This window comes from Pseudophryne corroboree, chromosome 9 (assembly GCF_028390025.1).
Source record: "Pseudophryne corroboree isolate aPseCor3 chromosome 9, aPseCor3.hap2, whole genome shotgun sequence".
Taxonomy (NCBI): domain Eukaryota; kingdom Metazoa; phylum Chordata; class Amphibia; order Anura; family Myobatrachidae; genus Pseudophryne; species Pseudophryne corroboree.
Window position 1 is genome coordinate 383,572,951 of NC_086452.1, and position 26,729 is coordinate 383,599,679.

A 26,729-nucleotide genomic window follows, 5' to 3' on the forward strand; every position below is an offset into this window, starting at 1 on the left:
GATATACAAGTGTTGCATGTCAAATTAATCAGTGCAGCCCCCTGGCGCATCGTGTGGTGACTAATACGCATTTTTGGACAAAAAGGATGCCCGGCACTAGCGGAATCGCACATGACCTGTTGCGTTGAGAGGGGCTTTTTGGCATGACTGCAGCAATAGTATATGAGGACACATCTGTATTACATAATATAGATTTATCACAACCACACTGTTGATCTGTATGTGTACAATATAACATACATCACACTATGAGATGTGGGACTTCTGACAATGTGGAAGAGTTACACTGGCCCTGCACTATCATTTATTTCTAGCAACCCATGGCATAATGAAAACAATGGAGGGCTTAGAAATGCTGTAAGTTGCTGCACTAAACACTTCACCTTTTACATGGCTGAGAACACAGGGAAACACAGGATAACTCTCATATATTTGCATTATTTTGTATCCTATAAACTAAGAATGTAGCACAGCTGAGTTTACTGATGGTTTGAAGCCAATAGCCGGGATTCTAGTTAGAGTGGAAAATTTACACTAAGGTCAGTGTCAAACGCAGGATATTGAAAGGGTGGTTTATACAACCAGTGAAAAAAATCTAACCAGAATAAGCTTGCAACATACACTTCATTGTGTGCTTCACGTGTTTTAATAAAATGACAATAAATAATATACAGTAAATAACCAGACATTTGGGCAAAAAACTTGCTTATGTACAACGTGTAACAGTATGTACAAACCATCTTCCCCCCCACCCATAAACAGAAAGCACAGCACCATTCTCTCCCCACCCCTAAACATTAAGCACAGCCCCCATCTTCCCCCCACCCATAAACAGAAAGCACAGCACCATTCTCTCCCCACCCCTAAACATTAAGCACAGCCACCATAATCCCCCACCCATAAACAGAAAGCACAGCACCATTCTCTCCCCACACCTAAACATTAAGCACAGCCACCATAATCCCCCACCCATAAACAGAAAACACAGCACCATTCTCTCCCCACCCCTAAACATTAAGCACAGCCCCATCTTCCCCCACCCATAAACAGAAATCACAGCACCATTCTCTCCCCACCCCTAAACATTAAGCACAGCCCCATCTTCCCCCACCCATAAACAGAAAGCACAGCACCATTCTCTCCCCACCCCTAAACATTAAGCACAGCCCCCATCTTCCCCCCACCCATAAACAGAAAACACAGCACCATTCTCTCCCCACCCCTAAACATTAAGCACAGCCCCCATCTTCCCCCACCCATAAACAGAAAACACAGCACCATTCTCTCCCCACCCCTAAACATTAAGCACAGCCCCCATCTTCCCCCACCCATAAACAGAAAACACAGCACCATTCTCTCCCCACCCCTAAACATTAAGCACAGCCACCATAATCCCCCACCCATAAACAGAAAGCACAGCACCATTCTCTCCCCACCCCTAAACATTAAGCACAGCCCCCATCTTCCCCCCACCCATAAACAGAAATCACAGCCACCATTCTCTCCCCACCCCTAAACATTAAGCACAGCCACCATAATCCCCCACCCATAAACAGAAAGCACAGCACCATTCTCTCCCCACCCCTAAACATTAAGCACAGCCACCATCTTCCCCCCACCCATAAACAGAAAACACAGCACCATTCTCTCCCCACCCCTAAACATTAAGCACAGCCACCATAATCCCCCACCCATAAACAGAAAGCACAGCACCATTCTCTCCCCACACCTAAACATTAAGCACAGCCACCATAATCCCCCACCCATAAACAGAAATCACAGCCACCATAATCCCCCACCTATAAACAGAAATCACAGCACCATTCTCTCCCCACACCTAAACATTAAGCACAGCCACCATAATCCCCCACCTATAAACAGAAATCACAGCCACCATCATCCCCACACCATACCTTCCAAGTTATTGATTGTTGTAGGAGGGACATCTGTGGCGCACGCAACAGAAATCAGCGGACGTGGCCTCACAGCAAGTGTCTCAATCACGAGCCACGCCCCTGCCCTCCGTCACTATGGGGGCATGAACAGCGCTATGTGAGCTGCTGGTCATGCCCCTTGTCCCTTTTTGCCAGTGAATAAACACAATGCACCCAGCATCTATTCATCACTGCTCTGATAAGCAGAGCAGTGTGAGAGAGGGTCTCCCAACTGCCCCCACTGCGTCCCGCGGGTGGGACAGCAGGACAGTCCGTAAAATCCTGGACAGTTGGGAGGTGTGCCACACACCCATAAACAGTAGGCAAAGCCGCCATCTTCCCCACACCCTCCTTCCCACGCCCATACCCATAAACAGAAAGTGCAGCCACCATCAACCCCACAGCCATAAACAGTAAGCCCTACCAGCATCTTCCCCCCAACCCGCGTCATCAGTTCCTTGCCCCCTTTGCGACTAAATGCCAAGATCTGCATGTCCGTGTTAAGAAGGTAGGACCTAATAATGTGATTCATATAATTATAGCCCTGCCCCTTCCATACGGCCTTGCGAATCCCAGTGTTACAGTATCTCCTCATCCTGCCCACTTCACTTGGAAGGGTGCAGGAGAAACACCCATTCTTCTAGGGGTTGCGGGGAACTACCTTAAAAATCTGGAGTCTCCCGCAACTTCTGGGAGAGTAGATGAGTAAGTATGGTCATTGGGAGGAAGTCGCTGCACAGCTAGGTAAGTACGGTCATTTCCCTGTAACAACCTGTGTATATACCCATTTCAAAATGGGCAAGAAATGGTCTTCTGACCGCAGTTGCACCTGACACTGACAATCTTCTGGATGTGTGATCGCTCATAGGTGAAAAAGGGATGTCTGAGTTGCTTGTACCTGTGATGACAATTCAGCTACCCCAGTAGAGGGTACCATGACCTTGGGGTTTCCAGTATTAGCTTGGCGAGGGGATGTGTATACACACTGTCCTTTTCCTCTTGGACCAGTCACCTGTTTCTCTAGGACTAACAGCCACAGGCCATGAAGGGTAGTGTCATGGTCAGCACCCCATTTATATAGGGTATCCGGACTATAGATCTACACTAAAAAGGTCTACAGTCAATAGGTCTACCAATAATGGTAGACATGCATTAGGTCGACAAGGTCAGAAGTTTGACATGACAATGGTCGACACATATATGGTAGGCACAAGGTTTTTTTTATTTAATTTTTTCAACTTTTTCATACTTTACCATCCACGTGGACTACGACTGGGAATAGTAACCTGTGCTGAGCACATCGTTAGCAGAGCAAGGCACCTTGCCCGAAGCATGGTGAGCGAAGAGAGCCATGCGAGGGGTCGCAGTACACTAATGGGGCTTGTTTGTGGCAAAAAGTGACAAAACACCACCCAAAAAAATTGTCTACATTTTTTGTGTCTACCTTTTGACCCTGTCGACCTTTGAACCATGTCAACCTCTCCTACTGTCTTGCCTATTCTGTCGGCATTTTGACCCTGTCAACCTAATGCATGTCTACCATTAGTGGTAAACCTATTGACTGTAGACCTTTTTAGTGTGGATCTAATAATCCACACCCATTATATATACTCTATCTCTGAACAGAGCTGGAACAAGGACTGCCAATCCATTGTGCTGTGTGGTGGAGACAGAGGGGGTAATTCCAAGTTGATCACAGCAGGAATTTTGTTAGCAGTTGGGCAAAACCATGTGCACTGCAGGGGAGGCAGATATAACATGTACAGAAAGAGTTAGATCTGGGTGGGTTATTTTGTTTCTGTGCAGGGTAAATACTGGCTGCTTTATTTTTACACTGCAAATTGATTGCAGATTGAACACACCACACCCAAATCTAACTCTCTCTGCACATGTTAAATCTGCCTCCCCTGCAGTGCACATGGTTTTGCCCAACTGCTAACAAAATTCCTGCTGCGATCAACTTGGAATTACCCCCAGAGTGACCACGGTGAGAATGTGACTCGCTGGTATGGCATACAGTGGCACTGTATTACAGGAAAAAACTACTGCTGAAGGGAGATTCACCAGAAGGACGGAGTGGTGTGATCTTTGGAGACAGGTTCCGGAGCCAGTGTCTCCCCATGTTGGCATCTTAAAGGCACATACCCCGCTTAAATATGGTAAACCTCCACCTTCACTTTTCCATTATCGAGTTATTTGTTCTGTGAATAACATACCAGCGAGCCACATTTTAAAGGCACCATTTAAGGCTTTTATTATACTATTCTCTGGTAATTCTCCATCTATCACCATTTGATTGCAATATCACTTGTACAATGGTTTTATTGGCAATTTTTGTTTGATTGTATTAAAATAGTTTCGTCTTGAACATACTACACTATATTTGGAACTTTTTCTTTCCCATATATGGATTCCATTTGTCTGAAATACATGGTACACCTCATGACAGAGGAATTGTGAGGGAAGTACTATTTTATTGTCATTTGATTAGCGCACTGCATCTGGTCTAACTACACTTGTTCACGCTAATATCTTGGTATTGGGGATACCTTCTGACCAACTTGTGTGCAGCTTATCTCTTTTTTGGCGCCGAGGTACTTTTCGGTCACCAATAGCATTGCTCAGTGAATACAGACGCACCCGTCACACAGCCGCTTATGCTGCGACTGGGTCCCCTTCGTGTACAGCGTCTGAGATGGAAGCGGGAAACAGTTCATGGCGGGAGACTCGGAGGAAACTGGTCATGAACTGGGTGGAGGGGCGACCAGGAGAGCGTCTGAGTCCCCACTGCTGACATCAACCCTAGGGATTGCTGCCTCATACTATTCCTGGAGCCTCTGATCCCTGAGGCCTAGCGCTGGTGCACCCGAGGTGGCAGCCGCATCAGCGACTGTTTGCTAGTCTCCTCCCAAAACAGTGCGGCTGTGTCCATATTCCCCTTCTAAGTGAAACTGATGCCTTACTTTCTCCCCGTGCTCCGGCCACAGCCTGGTAACGTCTGCTGGACCTGCTAGCATATCCGACACAGACGCCTGCCGAAACAGCACTGTGCTCATGGGTAAGCGTTGTCGCGACCCAGCGGAGAGTTGTTAGAGTGACTCTTTCTAAGGTACGTATGAGACGCTTTTTAGAAAGATCACTCAAGAAAAAATAGTAAGACTATAAAAATAAAATAAGAAAGCTTGCGGCTGCTAAAAACCAGCAGCCCTCTGACAATGGTATGGCTCCTGACGCACCAAACAAAAAAAAACAGATTTGCCTGAGCCAGGGATATATGGACAGGCCAGTTGCATGCAGGGAGGCTGGAAAGATTTGACCGATTGGTGCAAATCCGCTGTCGCTTCATCATATCCCAATGTTATCCTGTGGATAACCTGTGGACCCTGCCAGAGAAAAACACTGGTAAAGTCACAGAACCACATTAACTACAAGTTTATATTGCAATGCAACGTAAATGTCTTCATTTTCTGATTCTAATTTCCTTATTAATAATAACACCCGTCACACAAAATGGGTTTGTTGGGTCGATCCTATTTAGGTCGACACTCATTAGGTTGACCACTATTGATCAACAGGCAGTAGGTCGACACATGGGAATGGTCGACATGGTCGTCAGGTTGACATGGAAAGAACGCCAAAATGGGTTGTTTTTAAAAGTTTTTTGGGTGTCGTTTTCTTCGTAAAGTGACCGGGAACCCCAATCAGTGCACCGTGTCCCCTCGCATGGCTCGCTTCACTCGCAATGCTTTGGGCAGGTTACTATTCCTAATTCTAGTCCACGTGGATTATAAAATATGAAAAAGTAAAACATTTTGAAAAAAGATGTGTCGACCTTTGCCATGTTGACCTAATGCTCATGTCGACCTTTTTATAGGTGTCGATCCATAGTGGTCGACCTATTGAGTGTCGACCTACGGAACCATATCGTATATCCTGTCACACACGGAGGCAGAATGTCCATAGATCCACAAGAATCTTGTGCTTTCAGTCTCAGGAACATTGGGTTGTCCAGGTAATAGCTTCCTCCTTTCAGTGCAGACAACAGAACAGGTACACTGTGGGTGATGGAATGTGGGTGCATTATATAGAAATGAATGACTCTTACCTGACTGCAACCCTGAAGATACATAACAAGAGGTTCACTCTTCGGGACATAGGACCACATTTTTTGCCAGGCCTTCCCCTTCTCCAGGATCAGGAGGCTGCTGCTCATCAAACTACTTTCTAGTGATAAGGAAATCTGCTTCTAAAATCAAAAAGATAAAAACTCAGTTCTCTGTCCACGCTTGCCAGAACAATGAATTTCAAGTACATAGTACTTATCTCCTACCAACTTTATAATACGGTTAATGTGCTATATTGATCCATAATTAAAGTCACTGAATGAAGAATGAATTAAATGGAATAGTTAATTATAAAAGTAACAGACAGCAGTAAAGCAACACAGTGCTTACATATGCTGCCTTACTGTGATATATTACAACTATGTAATAGAATAAACTCAACATAATAAATCAAACCAATAACAGCCCTATAAAATAACGCAGCTTAGGGGAGCAATAGAATAGGAAAAGTTTCCAGGGAAGTTGACTTTTAAGAAGTTTAGACAGTGGTGCTGTCCCTAAAATATGGAGCTGATCTAAGCTCAGAGAGGGAAAAAATAGCGCATGTCACTTTTGAAAGATTATATTTAAAAATAAATTAGATTCAGTAATTTCATAAAATAGGTACAGTATCTATTCTCATATGTAAATTAAAAAAAAAATCTAGGTTGCAACATTGCATTTCTCCAAAGTCTTTTCATCATATGCATTGTGCAGGCTATGTCTGCTGTCCGTATAAGTGTTACAGGCTGCCTATCTGAGACTGGGGGTCATTAACAAACCAGGGAAAAATGTAAGCCCACAAACCAGATTTTTATCTGCCTAGACCAGGCATTCCCAACCTCGGTCCTCAAGGCACACTGACAGTGCAGGTTTTAGTGATATCCAGAATTCAGCACATATTGTTAAATCCAAATAACTGAAATGCTGATTCAGTCACCTGTGCTCAAGCATGGATATCACTAAAACCTGGCCTATTCGTGTGCCTTGAGGACAGAGGTTTGGAAGGCCTGGCCTAGACAGATGGCTACGGCTGCTTAATTCTTGCCCACATTTCCTCTAGTACCCTTCAGCACATTGGGAATACTGAAACTTGTAGTACCACAATAACAGAAGTAACAAAGTTACTTCTATTTTATACTGTATATGATCGATCGCTTTTTGGAAGGGAGAGGGGCTTCTTGTGGGAATTTTTTCCCCCTTCCTTGACTTTGAGTGAGATGGTAGCACAATCACTGAACACTAGGGAACATGTGATAGGATCCGAGTTTGCCGAAGCTGCAGGATGCCGGCTGATCTCAGACGTTTTTTTAAAGCAGCAGTCATTTACAAACCATAGTCTTGCCATGTAAATGATTGCCGCTTTAATAAAATGTCCGAGATCGGTCTGCATCCCGCACCTCCGGCAAACTCGGACCCTATTACATATGCCCATAAAAGTCTCCCAATGCAGTATAGTCATTTCTCCAGGGCATTGCCTCTGGGATCCTGCTGTCATTCTTTGCAATGTGTTGATCACAATGACAAAAATATAAAAGTCTCCCTTAAATTGTGACGGAAATTAAACTTTTGTTTGTCATTGTGATCTAATGAATTATAATACACTGATTGAAGTTGGACAGTATGCCGCACTACTTCTTCTACTGCTTCGATTGTAAATCTGTCAAATTCCATTTCATTTTCCATACAGTTCTAAAGTTCCTTTACAACCACTATATTATTATATAATCCAATAAATTCAGTGACACTCAAGGGTAATGCAGTAAACCAAAACTGTTTATTATGCAAACTGCACTCGTTCTCAAGCCCGCATACATGCTGAGTTAATTACGGCAATCATAGCGTAAAAAAGTATATAATTTGGATGTTGCAGACTCTAAGTTATTAAAAAGAAACCTTTGCAGACTTCAGTTGTCACACCCAATCAGGGCTGCCATCAGAAATTGCGGGGCACGGGACTGACAAAATAGGCAGGGCCACCCCCCCCTCCCCCCACAGGTGAAATGTCCCATTACTTGGGGTAAAGCAATGGGTTAGGCTGAGGAGGGGATCTAGGGCTAGGCACTAGAGGGAGGGTTAAGTTCAGGGGCAACGATTGTGGATAGGGTGGAAATGCTTACCGGAACGACAGAGGATCAGACCTCTGACCACCGGGATCTGGAAGACACTACTCACTGCAGCCAACAGGATGAGGTAAGTCACCGCTGGGCCACCATGCTGAAATGTTGACATTCTAACACCAACATTTCATCACTGTCTACATGATGAACGTTGATATTATCTTATAGATACGTTGAATGTCAACATTATTACTGTTAACATTTCGTACCCAACTCTTGAAGTGTTACTAAGAGACCTTCACATACTTTATACAACAAAGAAATGTAATGTTGGATCATTTTAATCAAGCGATAAATTAAAAAGTAAATCTTTTTCAGATTTATTTTAATTTTTGGGATGTTTTTGTCTATGTTTATGACTTTTAGATGAAGATCAGGAGACACAATGTCTTTGCAAAAATTCAGACAAATCTAAAATGTTTATAAACATTCTTGTACATAAAGGTTTATGCAAATGTTGGGTCACCTAGTGCCAAACTGCTCATTTCACTGAATTCCACGGCTTCATTTTTTTCCCCCTAATGTGTTAAATTAAACAAATAAACACTAATTATGCATAAATATGTCAAGTTTAAGTTTATGCACTGCAGAGGTTGTGTTGCCATTTTACTTCGAGATTCAGTGGAACATACAATCTCAACACAGAGGTGCAAACTGTTGTACAGATTTTTATTATGTTTTATTGTTAGCAAAATAAATACAGAATTAGAACTCAAATGAGAACATGCAAAACAATGCCGCTGAAGGTAAATCTAGCATACTGCACAGCATAAATAGGTCCTCTATTCTGATACTGTATATAACCAAGAAAAAAAGGCAATTGGTTTCCCCCAGCACCCTGAATGATAACAGTAACTAGATGTAAATCCCACATAATAATAGAATTCAGAGATCTTCGTTACACATATTTGCGCAAATGTGTGGTTAAGCCCCAAAGCCGCATCAAGGCGTCTCTGTATATTTGGGGTCCCTAGCGCTATATCTAGGTGCAGGGTGTGGCACCCCAAAACACCAGCATAAGCCAGAAAGCCCAGCGTAGCATACCAGTGAAAAAACTATAGTGATAATAAATTAGTATTTAGGAAGCCGAAGCTATAGAGAGGGTGATACAAACATGAAATGTAATTAAAATAGACAAAAAGAGTGTTAAAAAATTAATAAGTGAAAAGTGTTAATAGAATGTAAAGGTATGCCACACTAAAGCCATCCAGCTCAGCCAGTCCAGAGGCACCACACCTCACACCTCCATTACCCCTTGATGCGGCTTTGGGGCTTAACCACACATTTGCGCAAATATGTGTAACGAAGATCTCTGAATTCTATTATTATGTGGGATTTACATCTAGTTACTGTTATCATTCAGGGTGCTGGGGGAAACCAATTTCCTTTTTTTCTTGCTCAGAAATAACCCTCCCTTTCAAGCACCTGAATGATATCACTAAGCTAATTGAGCATCTACCAATATATATGACTGTATATAACCATCCAATCAGATCAAGCACTCCAAACAACGCCCATTAATTGTATATTTCAAAAGCATGGCCATAATGGTGGAAAGTTTTGAAATTTGATCAAAAGAGCATTAGAGTAACTGTTCCCGGTTAACCATCACTTGCAGCAATATTAAGCACTTCATAACCAAGATGATCTTTCTTAATGTCCACGCAATGAAATTATAATGATACATAAATTATAGATATATAATAAGGGTGTGTGTCATGTTACATTTTAATGAATTAGATGGCTTAAGCCACAAATCATGAAGCCCTGCCGCCAAATACGAGAACACGGCTTAATGATAACGGTAGCAACAAAGCTAGATACCGAGCACAGACGGGAGGCGGTCGTTAGGCCGACAAGCATTAGGTCGACATACATTGGGTCAACCACTGAAGGTCGACATGCATTAGGTAGACATGGTCACTAGGTCTACCGTGTACGTGTATAGGTCGACATGCAAAAAGGTCGACATGAGTTTTTCACAATTTTTCCAAACATTTTTCACCTTTTTCATACTTAACGATCCACGTGGACTACGATTGGGGATAGTAATCTGTGCCGAGCGCAGCGGTAGCAGAGTGAGGCACCTTGCCCGAAGTATGGCGAGCGAAGCGAGCCACGCGAGGGGACGTGGTGCACTAATTGGGGTTCCCCGTCACTTTACGAAGAAAACAACACCAAAAACAGTCAAAAAAACTCACGTTGACCTTTTTCCAGGTCGACTTAATGACCATGTTGACCTAATGCACGTCGACCTTCAGTGGTCGACCCAATGTATGTCGACATAATGTTAGGCGCCGGGGTCCGCTCGTCGGTGCGGCCCGGCGCCTAGCAACCAGGGACGCCGTGCGCGTACAGCCGCCGGCTCCCTGGCAACGCTAGACGCCGGGCGCACGGAGCCGCTCTGACCCTAGCAACGGGGACGCCACGTTCGGGCCGCGTTCCCCGTTGCTGGGTCTGTTCTAATTATTTTATGGTGTGCTGGCCGTGCAGCTTGCAAGCTGCACGGCATTCATTGTGATTACCCAGTCTGGCTCCTGATTGGGGAGTTCTCTGTTATAAGCACCCTTTGGACTTCCCACAGACGCCGGTGATAGCTTCCTGTTTGCCTGTGTCAGTTGCAGAGAGTTCCAGTCTTGCTCAATCCGGTTGTTCCTGTCCTCAGTGGTCCTGTACTCGGAAAGTTGTCATCATTCCTGGAGTCTGACCGAGCACCTTTAACATCCTGTGGTGTTCGTGAGTCGCGGCGCAGCCGTGTGTTGCGGCTTGTCCGCTTACTGTTTATTATTTAGTATATTTGTGTTCTGGAGCTTTTGCGGAGGATTCCGCTCCCACAGATCCACTCTGGTATCCAGCGGTGCTGGATAGGAGTAACGGATCGGTGGATCCTTGGTTGTCCTTTTCCCTGGCGGCTAGTCCGCACATACCTTTGGTTTAAGTTAGTTAGCTTGTAACCCCTGGCCTGGTTGCTTAGTCAGAGGGCCCCTTGTTATCACCCTGTCTCGGATTTCCCTTTGTCTCCCATTAAGACCTGAGGGGGCATCGGGGTTGGGCAGACATAATCCGCCCTTCGAACGCGGCTGCCATGGGCTCAAGCAACCATAGTCTCGCAGGGGATTTCTGATAACACGGGCGAGACAACGGAGTTAGGGCGCCAGGGGTTACTAGGCTCTCCTGCTCCCACTACCAGCAGATCTTCCCTGTACTCAGACCTCTGCCATAAGATCTCCTCTGGTCTGGAGTTCGGGAATCATAACATTATCACCGGCCAGACAAAAAAAAAAAGAAAATTAAAAGGAGTTAATTTTTTTTCACTTATTCAGTTGGGAGATTTTGTCGGCCTCATGAATCCCACCGGTGTTGGGCCAAATCCTGGCCAACTTCTAGTTAGTCAGATTCAAGAACTTACTCAGATGGTTCAGGATCTGTCCCTCCGGGTGAGGTCACAGGAAGATCTGTTACGGACTTCCCCGAGGGTCATCCCTGAACCAAAAATGCATCTGCCTGACCGTTTTTCTGGGGATAGAAAACAGTTTTTTAATTTTAAAGAGTCTTGTAAACTTTATTTTCGTTTAAGACCAGTCTCCTCAGGTACGGAGGCTCAGCGGGTTGGAATTATTATTTCTCTGCTTCAGGGGGATCCTCAGACCTGGGCTTTTGGTTTAAAGACAGACGATCCGGCCTTATTGTCTGTAGACGCCTTTTTAAAATCTTTAGGGCTATTGTATGACGACCCTGATAGAGAGGCGTCCGCTGAGAGTCAGTTGCGTGCTCTCAGACAGGGTAGGAATCCCGCAGAGATTTATTGTACGGAGTTTCGCCGTTGGTCGAACGACTGTGGATGGAATGACCCAGCCTTACGCAGTCAGTTTCGCCTCGGCTTATCTGAATCTATAAAAGACAGTCTCCTTCAGTATCCCGCTCCTGAGACTCTCGATAAACTCATGGAGCTCTCTATTAAGATAGATCGTCGGCTCAGAGAGCGGAGGGCTGAAAAAGGAGCATCTGTCGGATCTACTCCTTGTGTTTTTTCCATTCCTGTGGACATGGAGGAGCCTATGCAGATAGGTCTCTCCAAATTGTCTCCTGAAGAAAGAACCAGGAGGCAAAATTCTGGTCTTTGTTTATACTGTGGAGGTAAGGGACATTTTGCCCGTAGTTGTCCGAACAAGTCGGGAAACTACCCGACCAAGTGAGTTGTGAGGGGGTTCACTTTGGTCTGCAGCTTATCTCCTCAAATAATTCACTGTTAGTTCCTGCTAAAGTTTCCTTTGGCAGCCTCTGTTCCTCGGTCTCTGCTTTTGTGGACAGTGGAGCTGCAGGGAACTTTATGGATTTAACATGGGCCAAGGCCTTAGGTATTCCTCAGTTAACCTTGGGTAGGTGTGTCACCATGCATGGTTTAGATGGGAGTCCCTTGTCCAATGGGGTTATTTCTCTCTGTACACCTCCTGTTTTACTTTCGGTAGGAGCTCTGCATTCTGAAAAGATTGAGTTTTTCCTTACCCATTGTCCAGCAGTTCCTGTGGTTCTGGGTCACCCTTGGCTGGCCTTTCATAATCCCATCATTGATTGGCAGTCGGGGGAGATCTTACAATGGGGTACCATCTGTAATAAAGAATGTATTACGCTTCCTATCCGAGTAGCTGCCGCCGTTCCCGCACCCATTCCTGTGGAATACCAGGATTTTGTTGATGTATTTTCCAAGGGCAATGCGGATATTCTGCCTCCCCATAGGCCTTATGATTGTGCCATTGAGCTAATTCCTGGTGCCACGTTGCCTAAAGGAAGGTTATATGCATTGTCTGGTCCTGAAACTGTGGCCATGAATGAGTATGTGAAAGAAAGCCTTGGGAAAGGATTTATCAGGCCATCTAAATCCCCTTTAAGTGCAGGTTTCTTCTTCGTAGAGAAGAAGGATGGTTCACTTAGACCCTGCATTGACTTTAGAGCTTTGAATAAAATCTCAGTAAAGAATACTTACCCTCTGCCGCTGATCTCTGTCCTCTTTGATCAGCTACGTTCGGCTGTGATTTTTTCTAAGATTGACCTGAGAGGAGCATATAACCTCATCAGAATCAAGTCAGGGGATGAGTGGAAAACGGCATTCAGTACTCAGTCAGGCCACTATGAGTATCTGGTTATGCCATTTGGCCTGTCTAACGCTCCGGCAGTTTTCCAGGATCTCATTAACGATGTGCTCCGTGAGTTTCTTGGAAGGTTCGTTGTAGTCTACTTAGACGATATTTTGATTTATTCTGACTCTGTAGAACAACATGTTACCCAGGTGCGTCAGGTTCTAAAAAAATTACGTGAAAATCACCTATATGCCAAGCTTGAGAAGTGTGAATTTCATGTCACGGAGGTATCCTTTTTAGGGTACATTATTTCCCCTCGGGGATTCTGTATGGAACCAAAGAAGCTCCAAGCCATCCTTAGTTGGGCGCAACCCACCAACTTAAAAGCAATTCAGCGCTTTTTAGGGTTTGCGAACTACTATAGAAGATTTATTCACTCCTTCTCTGACCTAGTTGCTCCCATTGTGGCACTGACTAAGAAGGGAGCAGATCCTACCAATTGGTCACGTGAAGCTGAGTTATCTTTTCAGGCCTTGAAACAAGCCTTTGTCTCAGCCCCTGTCCTCAGACATCCCAACCCAGAATTGCCTTTCATTGTTGAGGTTGATGCCTCGGAGGTTGGAGTAGGGGCTATCCTATCTCAGAAGGATCCGGATTCCCTCGAATTACATCCTTGTGCCTTTATGTCCAGGAAATTCTCATCTGCAGAATCCAACTACGATGTTGGTAACCGGGAATTGCTGGCTATTAAATGGGCTTTCGAGGAGTGGAGGCATTGGCTTGAAGGAGCGACTCATACCATTTCAGTTTTGACTGATCACAAAAATCTTCAATACATTGAATCAGCTAAACGACTGAATGCCCGGCAGGCTCGTTGGGCTTTATTTTTTACTCGTTTCAAATTTATTATCACCTTCAGGCCAGGTTCCAAGAATACTAAGGCAGATGCCCTGTCACGCAGTTTTCTTCCAGTTCAAGACAACAGTCCTGTTACTCCCATACTTCCGTCTTCAGTCATTCGGGCAGGCCTCACACAGGATGTATTTACCCAGTTAAAGCTGCTTCAACATCAAGCTCCTGAAAATACTCCTGCTGGTCGTCTTTTTGTCCCTGAGTTTTTGAGAGCAACTGTTTTGACGGAGTTTCATGATAGCAAAGTTGCCGGGCATCCGGGAATCGCTAAGACTTTGGAATTAGTCTCCCGCTCAGTATGGTGGCCTGGTCTTTCCAAAGACATTAAAGAGTTTGTTTTTTCGTGTCAGGTCTGTGCACAGCATAAAGTTCCTCGTTCTTTGCCTATCGGTCAACTTATGCCCTTGAATGTTCCTCTTAGGCCATGGTCGCATATCTCCATGGATTTTGTGGTGGACCTCCCTCTGTCAGCCGGATGCCGAGTCATATGGGTGGTAGTGGACCGTTTTAGCAAAATGGCCCATTTCATTGCTCTTCCCCGATTGCCATCTGCCCAGGGATTGGCAGTCTTGTTCCTCCGCCATGTTTTCAGACTCCATGGCTTACCCACTGATATTGTTTCTGATCGGGGTCCACAATTCATTGCACAATTTTGGAAGTCTTTTTGTGCTTCATTAAAGATGAAATTATCTTTAACGTCTGGCTATCATCCCCAATCCAATGGGCAGACTGAGCGAGTTAATCAATCTCTAAAACAATATTTGCGTTTGTACTCGGCCAAACTCCAAAATGACTGGTCTGAGTTTCTTCCATTGGCGGAGTTTGCTTATAATAATGCCTGTCATTCTTCCACCAATGTGTCTCCATTTTTTGCAGTTTTTGGTTTTCACCCCAGGGCTAATTCATTTTTTCAACATTCCTCTGTCTCCTCACTGGCCCTGACCTCTCATCTTAGACTCATTTGGAGAAAAGTACACCTGGCTCTCAGAAAAGCGGCATTCCGGGAAAAAAGATTTTCTGACAGGCTCCGGCGGTCGTGCACTTTTAAAGTAGGAGATAGGGTGTGGTTGTCGACTCGCAACATTAAACTTCGACAAACCTCAGCCAGATTGGGTCCTAAATTTATTGGACCATTTCACATTATCAAAAAAGTCAATCCAGTTGCTTTCCGGTTACGTTTACCAAAAACTTTACGGATCGGAAATACCTTCCATTGCTCATTGCTGAAACCATATGTTTCGTCCAGTAGATTTCCTCGTAAAATATCTCAGGGGAGATCACCAATAAATGTACAGGGTCAGCAGGAGTTCCTGGTTGAGAAGGTTATCGATTCCAAGTTTTCCCGGGGTCGGCTTTATTTTTTGGTACATTGGAGAGGTTATGGGCCAGAGGAAAGGTCTTGGGTCCTGGATGAGGATCTTCATGCCCCGAGGCTCAAAAGGGCATTTTTTCGAGAATTTCCTCGGAAACCTGGCTTTAGGGGTTCCTTGACCCCTCCTCAAGGGGGGGTACTGTTAGGCGCCGGGGTCCGCTCGTCGGTGCGGCCCGGCGCCTAGCAACCAGGGACGCGGTGTGCGTACAGCCGCCGGCTCCCTGGCAACGCTAGACGCCGGGCGCACGGAGCCGCTCTGACCCTAGCAACGGGGACGCCACGTTCGGGCCGCGTTCCCCGTTGCTGGGTCTGTTCTAATTATTTTATGGTGTGCTGGCCGTGCAGCTTGCAAGCTGCACGGCATTCATTGTGATTACCCAGTCTGGCTCCTGATTGGGGAGTTCTCTGTTATAAGCACCCTTTGGACTTCCCACAGACGCCGGTGATAGCTTCCTGTTTGCCTGTGTCAGTTGCAGAGAGTTCCAGTCTTGCTCAATCCGGTTGTTCCTGTCCTCAGTGGTCCTGTACTCGGAAAGTTGTCATCATTCCTGGAGTCTGACCGAGCACCTTTAACATCCTGTGGTGTTCGTGAGTCGCGGCGCAGCCGTGTGTTGCGGCTTGTCCGCTTACTGTTTATTATTTAGTATATTTGTGTTCTGGAGCTTTTGCGGAGGATTCCGCTCCCACAGATCCACTCTGGTATCCAGCGGTGCTGGATAGGAGTAACGGATCGGTGGATCCTTGGTTGTCCTTTTCCCTGGCGGCTAGTCCGCACATACCTTTGGTTTAAGTTAGTTAGCTTGTAACCCCTGGCCTGGTTGCTTAGTCAGAGGGCCCCTTGTTATCACCCTGTCTCGGATTTCCCTTTGTCTCCCATTAAGACCTGAGGGGGCATCGGGGTTGGGCAGACATAATCCGCCCTTCGAACGCGGCTGCCATGGGCTCAAGCAACCATAGTCTCGCAGGGGATTTCTGATAACACGGGCGAGACAACGGAGTTAGGGCGCCAGGGGTTACTAGGCTCTCCTGCTCCCACTACCAGCAGATCTTCCCTGTACTCAGACCTCTGCCATAAGATCTCCTCTGGTCTGGAGTTCGGGAATCATAACACATAATGCATGTCGATCTAATGAACCACACCCGCACAGACATATCTGCTCCACAACAGCGGCATAGCTATAATACGGGAGTGTAGTGCACTAGATTTTCAGTGATTTGCTTCCTCAGAAATATGGAGCTGGCACCACAGAAACTGCAGTTTGCAAATTTATGTACAAACTTGTGCAAATCTGCAAAAATACAATTTCTTAATGTGATACACCTTTACCTGTAATGCTGGGTAACCACCTTTTCCAACACTCGGCTAATCAGGTAAATGCTTCTGATCATCCGAGTGCTGTGTCCCCAGCTTGGCTCACCAGCAGCTCCCTGAGGGACCAGTACACAGAGGCAGAACTCTGGGAGGCAATGGAGTCATCTGCCGCCGGGCTCTTGCTCTGAAGGGGGGCTCTTCTCCCCCCATTCTGTGACACCATTAAATAAGTTAATTGATGGCTGCCGCTATGTTTTCACTATATGAATTTACTTCTCTGACAATTACACATAACTTCATATAGTTACAATTCTTATGCTTCCTGTACTGGAGCAAATAGCTCCATCAGTAAAGTGTCTGCTGTCAGTGGGTTCTAATCCTGGGTATGACCACTAAGAAATGTGTGATTTAAAATAAAAGACAAAGAAATGTATATATACAGTATATTAAAAAAATTCAGAATGCTCCATACACACACACTTACATATATGCACACATACATACATATATTTATCTAAATATAGGGGGGGGGGGGGGGGGTAACTGGTATGAACTTGCCTCCGGGCAACTGTGATGAACTTACGCCACTGCCAGTACACACTGTGCTAGAAACAGCTCAGTGTGTACAGGTTTCTATGGGATCATGAGGTCGGACCAACAAATATTAAACAGAACCGGAGATGACCTCCCGATCGTCGCAGTAGCATTTTAAGCCATTAATCGGTCAATGCTCCAGAATACATATCTATACAACTGTAAGTCACCATGGATTGTGTAGGTGTGTATGCAGTTTAAGTACTGTAGGAAGAAACAGACAAAACATTTAAATAGTGAGTACTTGGAATCTGGTTTAATGGAAGTTAATAAAGAATGTTTCTAATTTGGGGTTATTTAGGCTCTAAAACCACCAGCTATTATAATAGTTTACAGGTTAAAGTGGGTCACACTGGAAATCTTAACCAGTCCTTCATTACACCAACTACAAAATTGTGAACTGACTTAATTAACTAAACCAAACAACTGCCCTTCCTTCACTCTTGCAGGTCCTGCAGTACCGTAATGCTCCAGGACTTACAGACCCACTAAAGACAACGTGCATATGCATAAGCTAAAGACGAGCACTGCTACATAATGTCCTGAAGAAGTAGAAGTATGATTAGTGGATGTGGAAGTCAAAGGTTGTTTGCCGCTAGGTTCCACTTATGGATCCGGAGGCTGGCATAGAATTCCTGTTTTATGTGAACACACCTCAACAAATCACATACAAAAAGCATGGTTCTTAAAATAATAATAATAATAATAATAATAATAATAACAATTTGTTAATAGAAACAGCATTTCTGGAACTCAGTCACACAAGTGCCGCTAATGAAGTGGTGAGAAGCAATTCTATTATTGGATTGATTCCATAACACCATACTGATTTAATTAATATCCTGTTAGTGGCTTCCTGAAAGATTACCTCTAGATTATTTTTCTTCTTCATTTCAGAGACGTCAGCTCCCCCAGGACTGCACGGCGCAGAGCTCAACACAAAACAGTCTTTACAAACCCGATTACTACGCGCATTTTCTGCAAGAAGCTTGAATTCAGAACACTTTGCACAAATAACCTGAAAAAGTCAAAATAGATCTATTGAGTATAAGATAAATGAAGAAGACTTCAGTAAATGGATATTACTGTACACCGAAACATGAATTATGATATGAATGTGTATTCTTGGTGAATAGAATAGTGTAATCCCATGCTTGAGACACAGTTTATATCTGGTTGGATGTCTGGCGCACCCTCCAGGACATGGGGTTGTATTGAGTTGTTGAAAGCATTAAATATTAAATATATTCATTATTACATTTCTATGAGGTGATTTTTTTCAACCAGACTCCCCTATGTAGTTAGTTGGAGGGGAAGACTGTTGTACTATATTGTTTGTTTTTTGGGACCACAATACTTAATTATGCTCAATGAAAAATACATCAAAAGCACACATGCCGTTCTATACACTTCCTTTCACTTAGCATGGCTAAACAGCCAAAAGGATAATGGTTCTGTATTCTACACTAGTCACTAAATGTAAAGGTACAGTATGTATTGTACACAAGCTATAATTGCATATTGTGCACTAGTCCTAGATATTTTTATCCCGGGGGGCTGCCAAGAGCTACCATGGGCCTTGGTACTAAGGGGGCGTGGACAAATACCGGATAGCATGACCAAATATTGGAAGGTGTGGTCACACCACCCTCAAAAAAAAAAAATGACGTTTTCCCTTTGCCATGAAGCAAGCAGCAGCGGTCGCACAAGCAGTGCTGAAAAGGGAGAGAATGTCCCCCTTAGCAGCTGACCCAGGACAGGCCCTCCAACAAGTACCCTCTCCCCCCTCCTCTTGGTGCCCCACCAGACAGGAAGTGGGACTTGCAAACTAGCCTTTAGAAAAGGGTAAATGTTATCCAATAGCCAATAGGAGGAAAAGATTTCATTGTACAATAATGGCCAAAAAAAAGGTCTAAATTGCCACAAGGTAAGAAATACACAAGTCATGAGGAAGGGAGCTGCAGAACATACAGGGTTTTAGTACATGTTACAAAGTTAATACATATTCAACTTGTGAAAAAATAAAAAGACCCTTCAGTATGAACCTAGTGAGCAGAGCCATTAACCACTTACCGCCCCACATTGCTTGCAGTGGTGTCGCCTCTTTGTAATAGAGTTGAAGCTTTCACCACATCCTTTGCAATTCTGCTTTTCTTTGTCACGTTTTAGCTTGATAGATTTTCGGAATGATTCCGGCTGTAGAATGGAGATAAATACTTTCAAAACATGTTTTAAAGACCTCTGCCACACAAAATAAGGAATGATGATAGGCCTTATTAAGAAGGTTAGTTTGCCTAAGTAATGTAAAATCTTTGCAACAGGTGGCCAACTTGCTGCTAAGTGTGGGGGGGGGGGGGGCAGAGAGACAACCAATCACAACCTATAATATCTTCCTTGCCGCTTGTGATTGGTCCTACTGTTTACATCTCACTCTCGGTGGCCCAGGGTTTCCGGCTAAGGGATGTGATACGTCAGGGAGGTAAGTGGTCAGGCAGCTTCAACCTCTAACCAACCGAAGTCCTTAACGAGTAATGTAGCTGTGGCACCTTAACATTTTGTGAGTATGTAGTTAAACAGATCATAAAGTGTTGAATCCGTACTGGCAGTAGCATTAACACATTACATTTATTTTTAAAGTAAGAACTTGCTACTGGCATTTGGCATTTTGCATACAGTTGGAAGGGAAATCGCTTTTCTTAGCCACCTTGTGCATTTTATTCCTGACATGAAATAACCACATGGCATGATTGTAACACACTTTAATTGTAGTGTACGAGTGCTAGCCATCAAAACATTTCAGCACACTGGTTAAGAGCAGGTCATGAAAATTACACTGAGAAGTCGCAATAAGAGAAGTACTAGGCATTTGTTCATGCTACGATGATTGCAGGCTACTTGGTGTTAGTTTGCCAACTGTTCCGGGCTGTAGTTTGGACTCCCCTACAGGGTTAATAGGGTATGTGACAACACCTACAGTGTGTGCAGCTCAGGGCTCACAGAGTATATGTGTCCTGCATGACCAGCTGGAGACTTCAATCCGCCAGACGCTCAGCGAGGAGCTGAGGAGAAAGTGCAGTGGGCACTGAGTAGTGGGTCTAGTGTGCATGCTAGAGGGTGACCTGTCTCTAAAAAGACAGAATATAACTATGTACACACTGTCCAATCACCGGGCGGATAATTGGCTGATCAGCCTGATAAGTGGATAGTGTGTATGCAGGAGTGTTACAACGTTTCAGATTGGGAGAGTTGTAGCGATCAATGGAAAGTTCACACTGAGCATGAAATTGCTTAGTGTGTACGGGTGACAGTAGCGGATCTTGCTACGGGCAAGCAGGATTTTTGCCCGGGGCGCCATCTTCCAGAGGGTGCTGCCGCCGTGGCAAGATCCACTACTGGTGCCGCCCTCTGCTGTGTAGATGCGGTGCGCGATGAAGTCATTGCGCACTGCACTGCATTGTGGGAGCGGCACATAGACGCTAGAGGTCATAATTGACCTCTAGTGTCTATGCGGTGCTATGGGAGAGACGTCATGACGTCTCTCCCATAGATCCGAAGAGCGGCGCCCGGAGATGGAGTGCAGCAGTGGTCGGGAAGCAGGAGCGGGAATTGTAAGTATTAATTTTTCTCTATCGTCCTAGTGGATGCTGGGGTTCCTGAAAGGACCATGGGGAATAGCGGCTCCGCAGGAGACAGGGCACAAAAGTAAAGCTTTTCCGATCAGGTGGTGTGCACTGGCTCCTCCCCCTATGACCCTCCTCCAGACTCCAGTTAGATTTTTGTGCCCGGCCGAGAAGGGTGCAATTCTAGGTGGCTCTCCTAAAGAGCTGCTTAGAGAAAGTTTAGCTTAGGTTTTTTATTTTACAGTGAGTCCTGCTGGCAACAGGATCACTGCAACGAGGGACTGAGGGGAGAAGAAGTGAACTCACCTGCGTGCAGGATGGATTGGCTTCTTGGCTACTGGACATCAGCTCCAGAGGGACGATCACAGGTACAGCCTGGATGGTCACCGGAGCCGCGCCGCCGGCCCCCTTGCAGATGCTGAAGTTAGAAGAGGTCCAGAATCGGCGGCTGAAGACTCTGACAGTCTTCTAAAGGTAGCGCACAGCACTGCAGCTGTGCGCCATTTTCCTCTCAGCACACTTCACACGCTGTCACTGAGGGTGCAGGGCGCTGGGGGGGGGCGCCCTGGGAGGCAAATGTAAACCTATATACTGGCTAAAAATACCTCACATATAGCCCCCAGAGGCTATATGGAGATATTTAACCCCTGCCAAACTTCACTAAAGAGCGGGAGACGAGCCCGCCGGAAAAGGGGCGGGGCCTATCTCCTCAGCACACAGCGCCATTTTTTCTCTCACAGAAAGGCTGGAGAGAAGGCTCCCAGGCTCTCCCCTGCACTGCACTACAGAAACAGGGTTTAAACAGAGAGGGGGGCACAAATTGGCGATATAAATATATATATAAAGATGCTATTAGGGAGAAACACTTATATAAGGTTGTCCCTATGTAATTATAGCGTTTTTTGGTGTGTGCTGGCAAACTCTCCCTCTGTCTCTCCAAAGGGCTAGTGGGGTCCTGTCCTCTGTCAGAGCATTCCAGGTGTGTGTGCTGTGTGTCGGTACGTGTGTGTCGACATGTATGAGGACGATGTTGGAGGAGGCGGAGAAATTGCCTGTAATGGTGATGTCACTCTCTAGGGAGTCGACACCGGAATGGATGGCTTATTTAGGGAATTACGTGAAAATGTCAACACGCTGCAAGGTCGGTTGACGACATGAGACGGCCGACAAACAATTAGTACCGGTCCAGGCGTCTCAGAAACACCGTCAGGGGTTTTTAAAAAAAAAAAAACGCCCATTTACCTCAGTCGGTCGACACAGACACAGACACGGACACTGAATCCAGTGTCGACGGTGAATAAACAAACGTATTCCTCATTAGGGCCACACGTTAAGGGCAATGAAGGAGGTGTTACATATTTCTGATACTACAAGTACCACAAAAAAGGGTATTATGTGGGAGTGAAAAAACTACCTGTAGTTTTTCCTGAATCAGATAAAATAAAATGAAGTGTGTGATGATGCGTGGGTTTACCCCGATAGCAAATATTGGCGTTATACCCTTTCCCGCCAGAAGTTAGGGCGCGTTGGGAAACACCCCTTAGGGTGGATAAGGCGCTCACACGCTTATCAAGTGGCGTTACCGTCTCCGGATACGGCCACCCTCAAGGAGCCAGCTGATAGGCAGCTGGAAAAATATCCTAAAAAGTATATACACACATACGGTGGTTATACTGCGACCAGCGATCGCCATCAGCCTGGAGATGCAGTGCTGGGTTGGCTTGGTCGAATTCCCTGACTAAAAATATTTTATTGATATAGAGCATTTAATAGGATGCATTCTATATATATGTATGCGAGATGCACAGAGGGATATTTGCACTCTGGCATCAAGATAAGTGCGTTGTCCATATCTCCCAGAAGATGTCATGGACACGACAGTGGTCAGGTGATACAGATCCCATACGGCACATGGAAGTATTGCCGTATAAAGGGAAGGAGTTATTTGGGGTCGGTCCATCGGACCTGGGGGCCACGGCTACAGCTGGGAAATCCAACCTTTTTACCCCAAGTTACATCTCAGCAGAAAAAGACACTGTCTTTTCAGCCTCAATCCTTCCGTTTCCCATGTGGGCAAGCGGGCAAAAGGCCAGTCATATCTGCCCAGACATAGAGGAAAGGGAAGTAGACTGCAGCAGGCAGCCCCTTCCCAGGAAAAGAAGCCCTCCACCACGTCTGCCAAGTCCTCAGCGTGACGCTGGGGCCGTGCGAGCGGACTCAGGTGAGGTGGGGGGGTAGTCTCAAGAGTCTCAGCGCGCAGTGGGATCACTCGCAAGTTGACCCCTAGATCGTACAAGTATTATCCCAGGGGTACAGATTGGAGAGTCGAGACATTTTTTCCTCGCAGGTTCCTGAAGCCTGCTTTACCAACGGCTCCCTCCGACAGGGAGGCAGTATTGGGAAAAAAATTCACAAGCTGTATTTCCAGCAGGTGATAATCAAAGTACCCCTCCTACAACAAGGAAAAGGGTATTAGTCTTCCACACTATATTGTGGTACTGAAGCCAGACGGCTTGGTGAGACATAGTCTAAATCTGAAATCTTTGAACACTTACATAAAAAGGTTCAAATCAAGATGGAGTCACTCAGAGCAGTGATAGAGAACCGGAAAAAAGGGGACTATATGGTGTCCCTGGACATCAAGGATTACCTCCATGTCCAAATTTGCCCTTCTCAACAAGGGTACCTCTGGTTCGTGATACAGAACTGTCAATATCAGTTTCAGACGCTGCCGTTGAATTATCCACGGCACCCCGGGCCTTTACCAAGGTAATGGCCGAAAAGATGATTCTTAAAAGAAGAAAGGCATCTTAATTATCCCTTACTTGGACGATATCCTGAAAGGGGCAAGTTTCCAGAGAACAGTTGGAGGTCGGAAAAGAACTATCTAAAGTAGTTCTACGACAGCACGAGTGGATTCTAAATATTCCAAAAATCGCAGCTGTTTTCCGATGATACGTCTGCTGTTCCTAGGAATGATTCTGGGCATAGTCCAGAAAGAGGTATTTCTCCTGGAGGGGAAAGCCAGGGAGTTATCCGACCTAGTCAGAAACCTCCTAAAACCAGGCCAAGTATCAGTGCATCAATGCACAGGAGTCCTGGGAAAAATGGTGGCTTCTTACGAAGCGATTCCATTCGGCAGATCTCACGCAAAAACTTTTCAGGGGGATTTGCGGGACGAATGGTCCGGATCGCATCTTCAGATGCATCAGCGGATAACCCTGTCTCCAAGGACAAGGGTGTCTCTTCTGTGGGGGCTGCAGAGTGCTCATCTTCTAGAGGGCAGCACATTCAGCATTCAGGACTGTGTTCTGGTGACCACGGATGCCAGTCTGAGAGGCTGGGGAACAGTCACACAGGGAAGAAATTTCCAAGGAAGTGTGGTCAAGTCTGGAGATTTCTCTCCACATGAATATACTGGAGCTAAGGGCAATTTACGATGCTCTGAGCCTAGGAAGACCTCTGCTTCAAAGTCAACCGGTGCTGATCCAGTAGGACATCATCATGGCAGTCGCCCACGTAAACAGACGGGGCGGCACAAGAAGCAGGAGGGCAATGACAGCAAGGATTCTTCGCTGGGCGAAAAATCATGTGATAACACTGTCAGCAGTGTTCATTCCGGGAGTGGACAACTAGGAAGATTTCCTCAGCATGAATGAATTCCACCCGGAAAAGTGGGAACTTCATCTGGAAGTTTCCACATGTTTGTAAACCGTTGGGAAAGACCAAAGGTGGTTATGATGGCGTCCCACATGAAGCGCCAGGTCTAGAGACCCTCAGGCAATAGCTGGGACGCTCTGGTAACACCGTGGGTGTACCAGTCGGTGTATGTGTTCCCTCCATCTGCCTTTCATACCCAGTGTATGGAGAATGATAGGAAGGAGAGGAGTAAGAACTATACTCGTGGCTCCGGTTTGGCCAAGAAGAACTTGGTACCCGGAACTTCAAGAGATACTAGAAAGGATCTTGATTCAGCAAGAATCATGTCTGTTCCATGACTTACCGCAGCCGCGTTGACGGGTGAACGCCGGATCCTAAGGGAAAAAGGCATTCCGGAAGAGGTCATCCCTACCCTGGTCAGAGCCAGGAAGGAGGTGACCGCACAACATTATCACTGCTTAGGTGAAAATGTGTTCCATGGTGTGAGGCCAGGAAGGCTCCACGGAAGAATTTCAACTAGGTTAATTCCTACATTTCCTGCAAACAGGAGTGTATATGGGTCTCAAATTGGGGTCCATTAAGGTTCAAATTTCGACCGGTCGATTTTCTTCCAGAAAGAAATTGGCTTCAGTTCCTGAAGTCCAGAAGTTGTTAAGGGAGTACTGCATATACAACCCCCTTTTGATGTCTCCAGTGGCACTGGGCGATCTCAACGTAGTTTGGGATTCCTAAAATCACATTGGTTTAAACAACTCAAATCTGTGGATTTGATATATCTCACATGGAAAGCGACCATGCTGTTGGTCCTGGCCTCGGCCAGGCGAGTGTCAGAATTGGCGGCTTTATCTCACAAAGCCATATCTGATTGTCCATTCGGACAGAGCAAAGCTGTGGACTCGTCCCCAGTTTCTCCCTAAGGTGGTGTCAGCGTTTCACCTGAACCAGCTTATTGTGGTACCTGCGGCTACTAGGGACTTGGAGGACTCCAAGTTGCTGGATGTTGTCAGGGCCCTGAAAATATAGTTTCCAGGTCGGCTGGAGTCAGGAAATCTGACTTGCTGTTTATCCTGTATGCACCCAACAAACTGGGTGCTCCTGCTTCTAAGCAGACTATTGCTCGTTGGATTTGTAGTACAATTCAGCTTGCACATTCTGTGGCAGGCTTGCCACAGCAAAAAATATGTAAATGCCCATTCCACAAGGAAGGTGGGCTCATCTTGGGCGGCTGCCCGAGGGGTCTCGGCATTACAACTCTGCCGAGCAGCTACGTGGTCGGGGGAGAACACGTTTGTAAAATTCTACAAATTTGATACCCTGGCAAAAAGAGGACCTGGAGTTCTCTCATTCGGTGCTGCAGAGTCATCCGCACTCTCCCGCCCGTTTGGGAGCTTTGGTATAATCCCCATGGTCCTTTCAGGAACCCCAGCATCCACTAGGACGATAGAGAAAATAAGAATTTACTTACCGATAATTCTATTTCTCGGAGTCCGTAGTGGATGCTGGGCGCCCATCCCAAGTGCGGATTATTCTGCAATACTTGTACATAGTTATTGTTACAAAAATCGGGTTATTGTTGTAGGAAGCCGTCTTTCAGAGGCTCCTTTTGTTATCATACTGTTAACTGGGTTTAGATCACAAGTTGTACGGTGTGATTGGTGTGGCTGGTATGAGTCTTACCCGGGATTCAAAATTCCTCCCTTATTGTGTACGCTCGTCCGGGCACAGTACCTAACTGGAGTCTGGAGGAGGGTCATAGGGGGAGGAGCCAGTGCACACCACCTGATCGGAAAAGCTTTACTTTTGTGCCCTGTCTCCTGCGGAGCCGCTATTCCCCATGGTCCTTTCAGGAACCCCAGCATCCACTACGGACTCCGAGAAATAGAATTATCGGTAAGTAAATTCTTATTTTTTTACTTTATTTTTTTGTAAGCGGCGCAACTAGGGGGCACAACTCTACAGGGGGCACAGTACTGGGGGAAATACTACTAGGGGCACAACTCTACAGGGGGCACAGTACTGGGGGA

General features: G+C 45.7%; 1 protein-coding gene across 2 annotated transcripts in view; it reads right to left on the reverse strand.

The window, feature by feature from the left end:
- Nucleotides 1-26,729, reverse strand: part of FGD3 (FYVE, RhoGEF and PH domain containing 3) — a 421,797-nt gene that overhangs the window by 29,792 nt on the left and 365,276 nt on the right. For both annotated transcript variants that reach the window (XM_063940801.1, XM_063940800.1), the window contains exons 16-18: nt 19,499-19,621; nt 18,294-18,443; nt 6,040-6,180 (exon numbers count right to left, since the gene is read on the reverse strand). In XM_063940801.1, the coding sequence (XP_063796871.1) occupies nt 6,040-6,180; nt 18,294-18,443; nt 19,499-19,621 (414 nt within the window). The remainder of the gene's footprint in view (nt 1-6,039; nt 6,181-18,293; nt 18,444-19,498; nt 19,622-26,729) is intronic.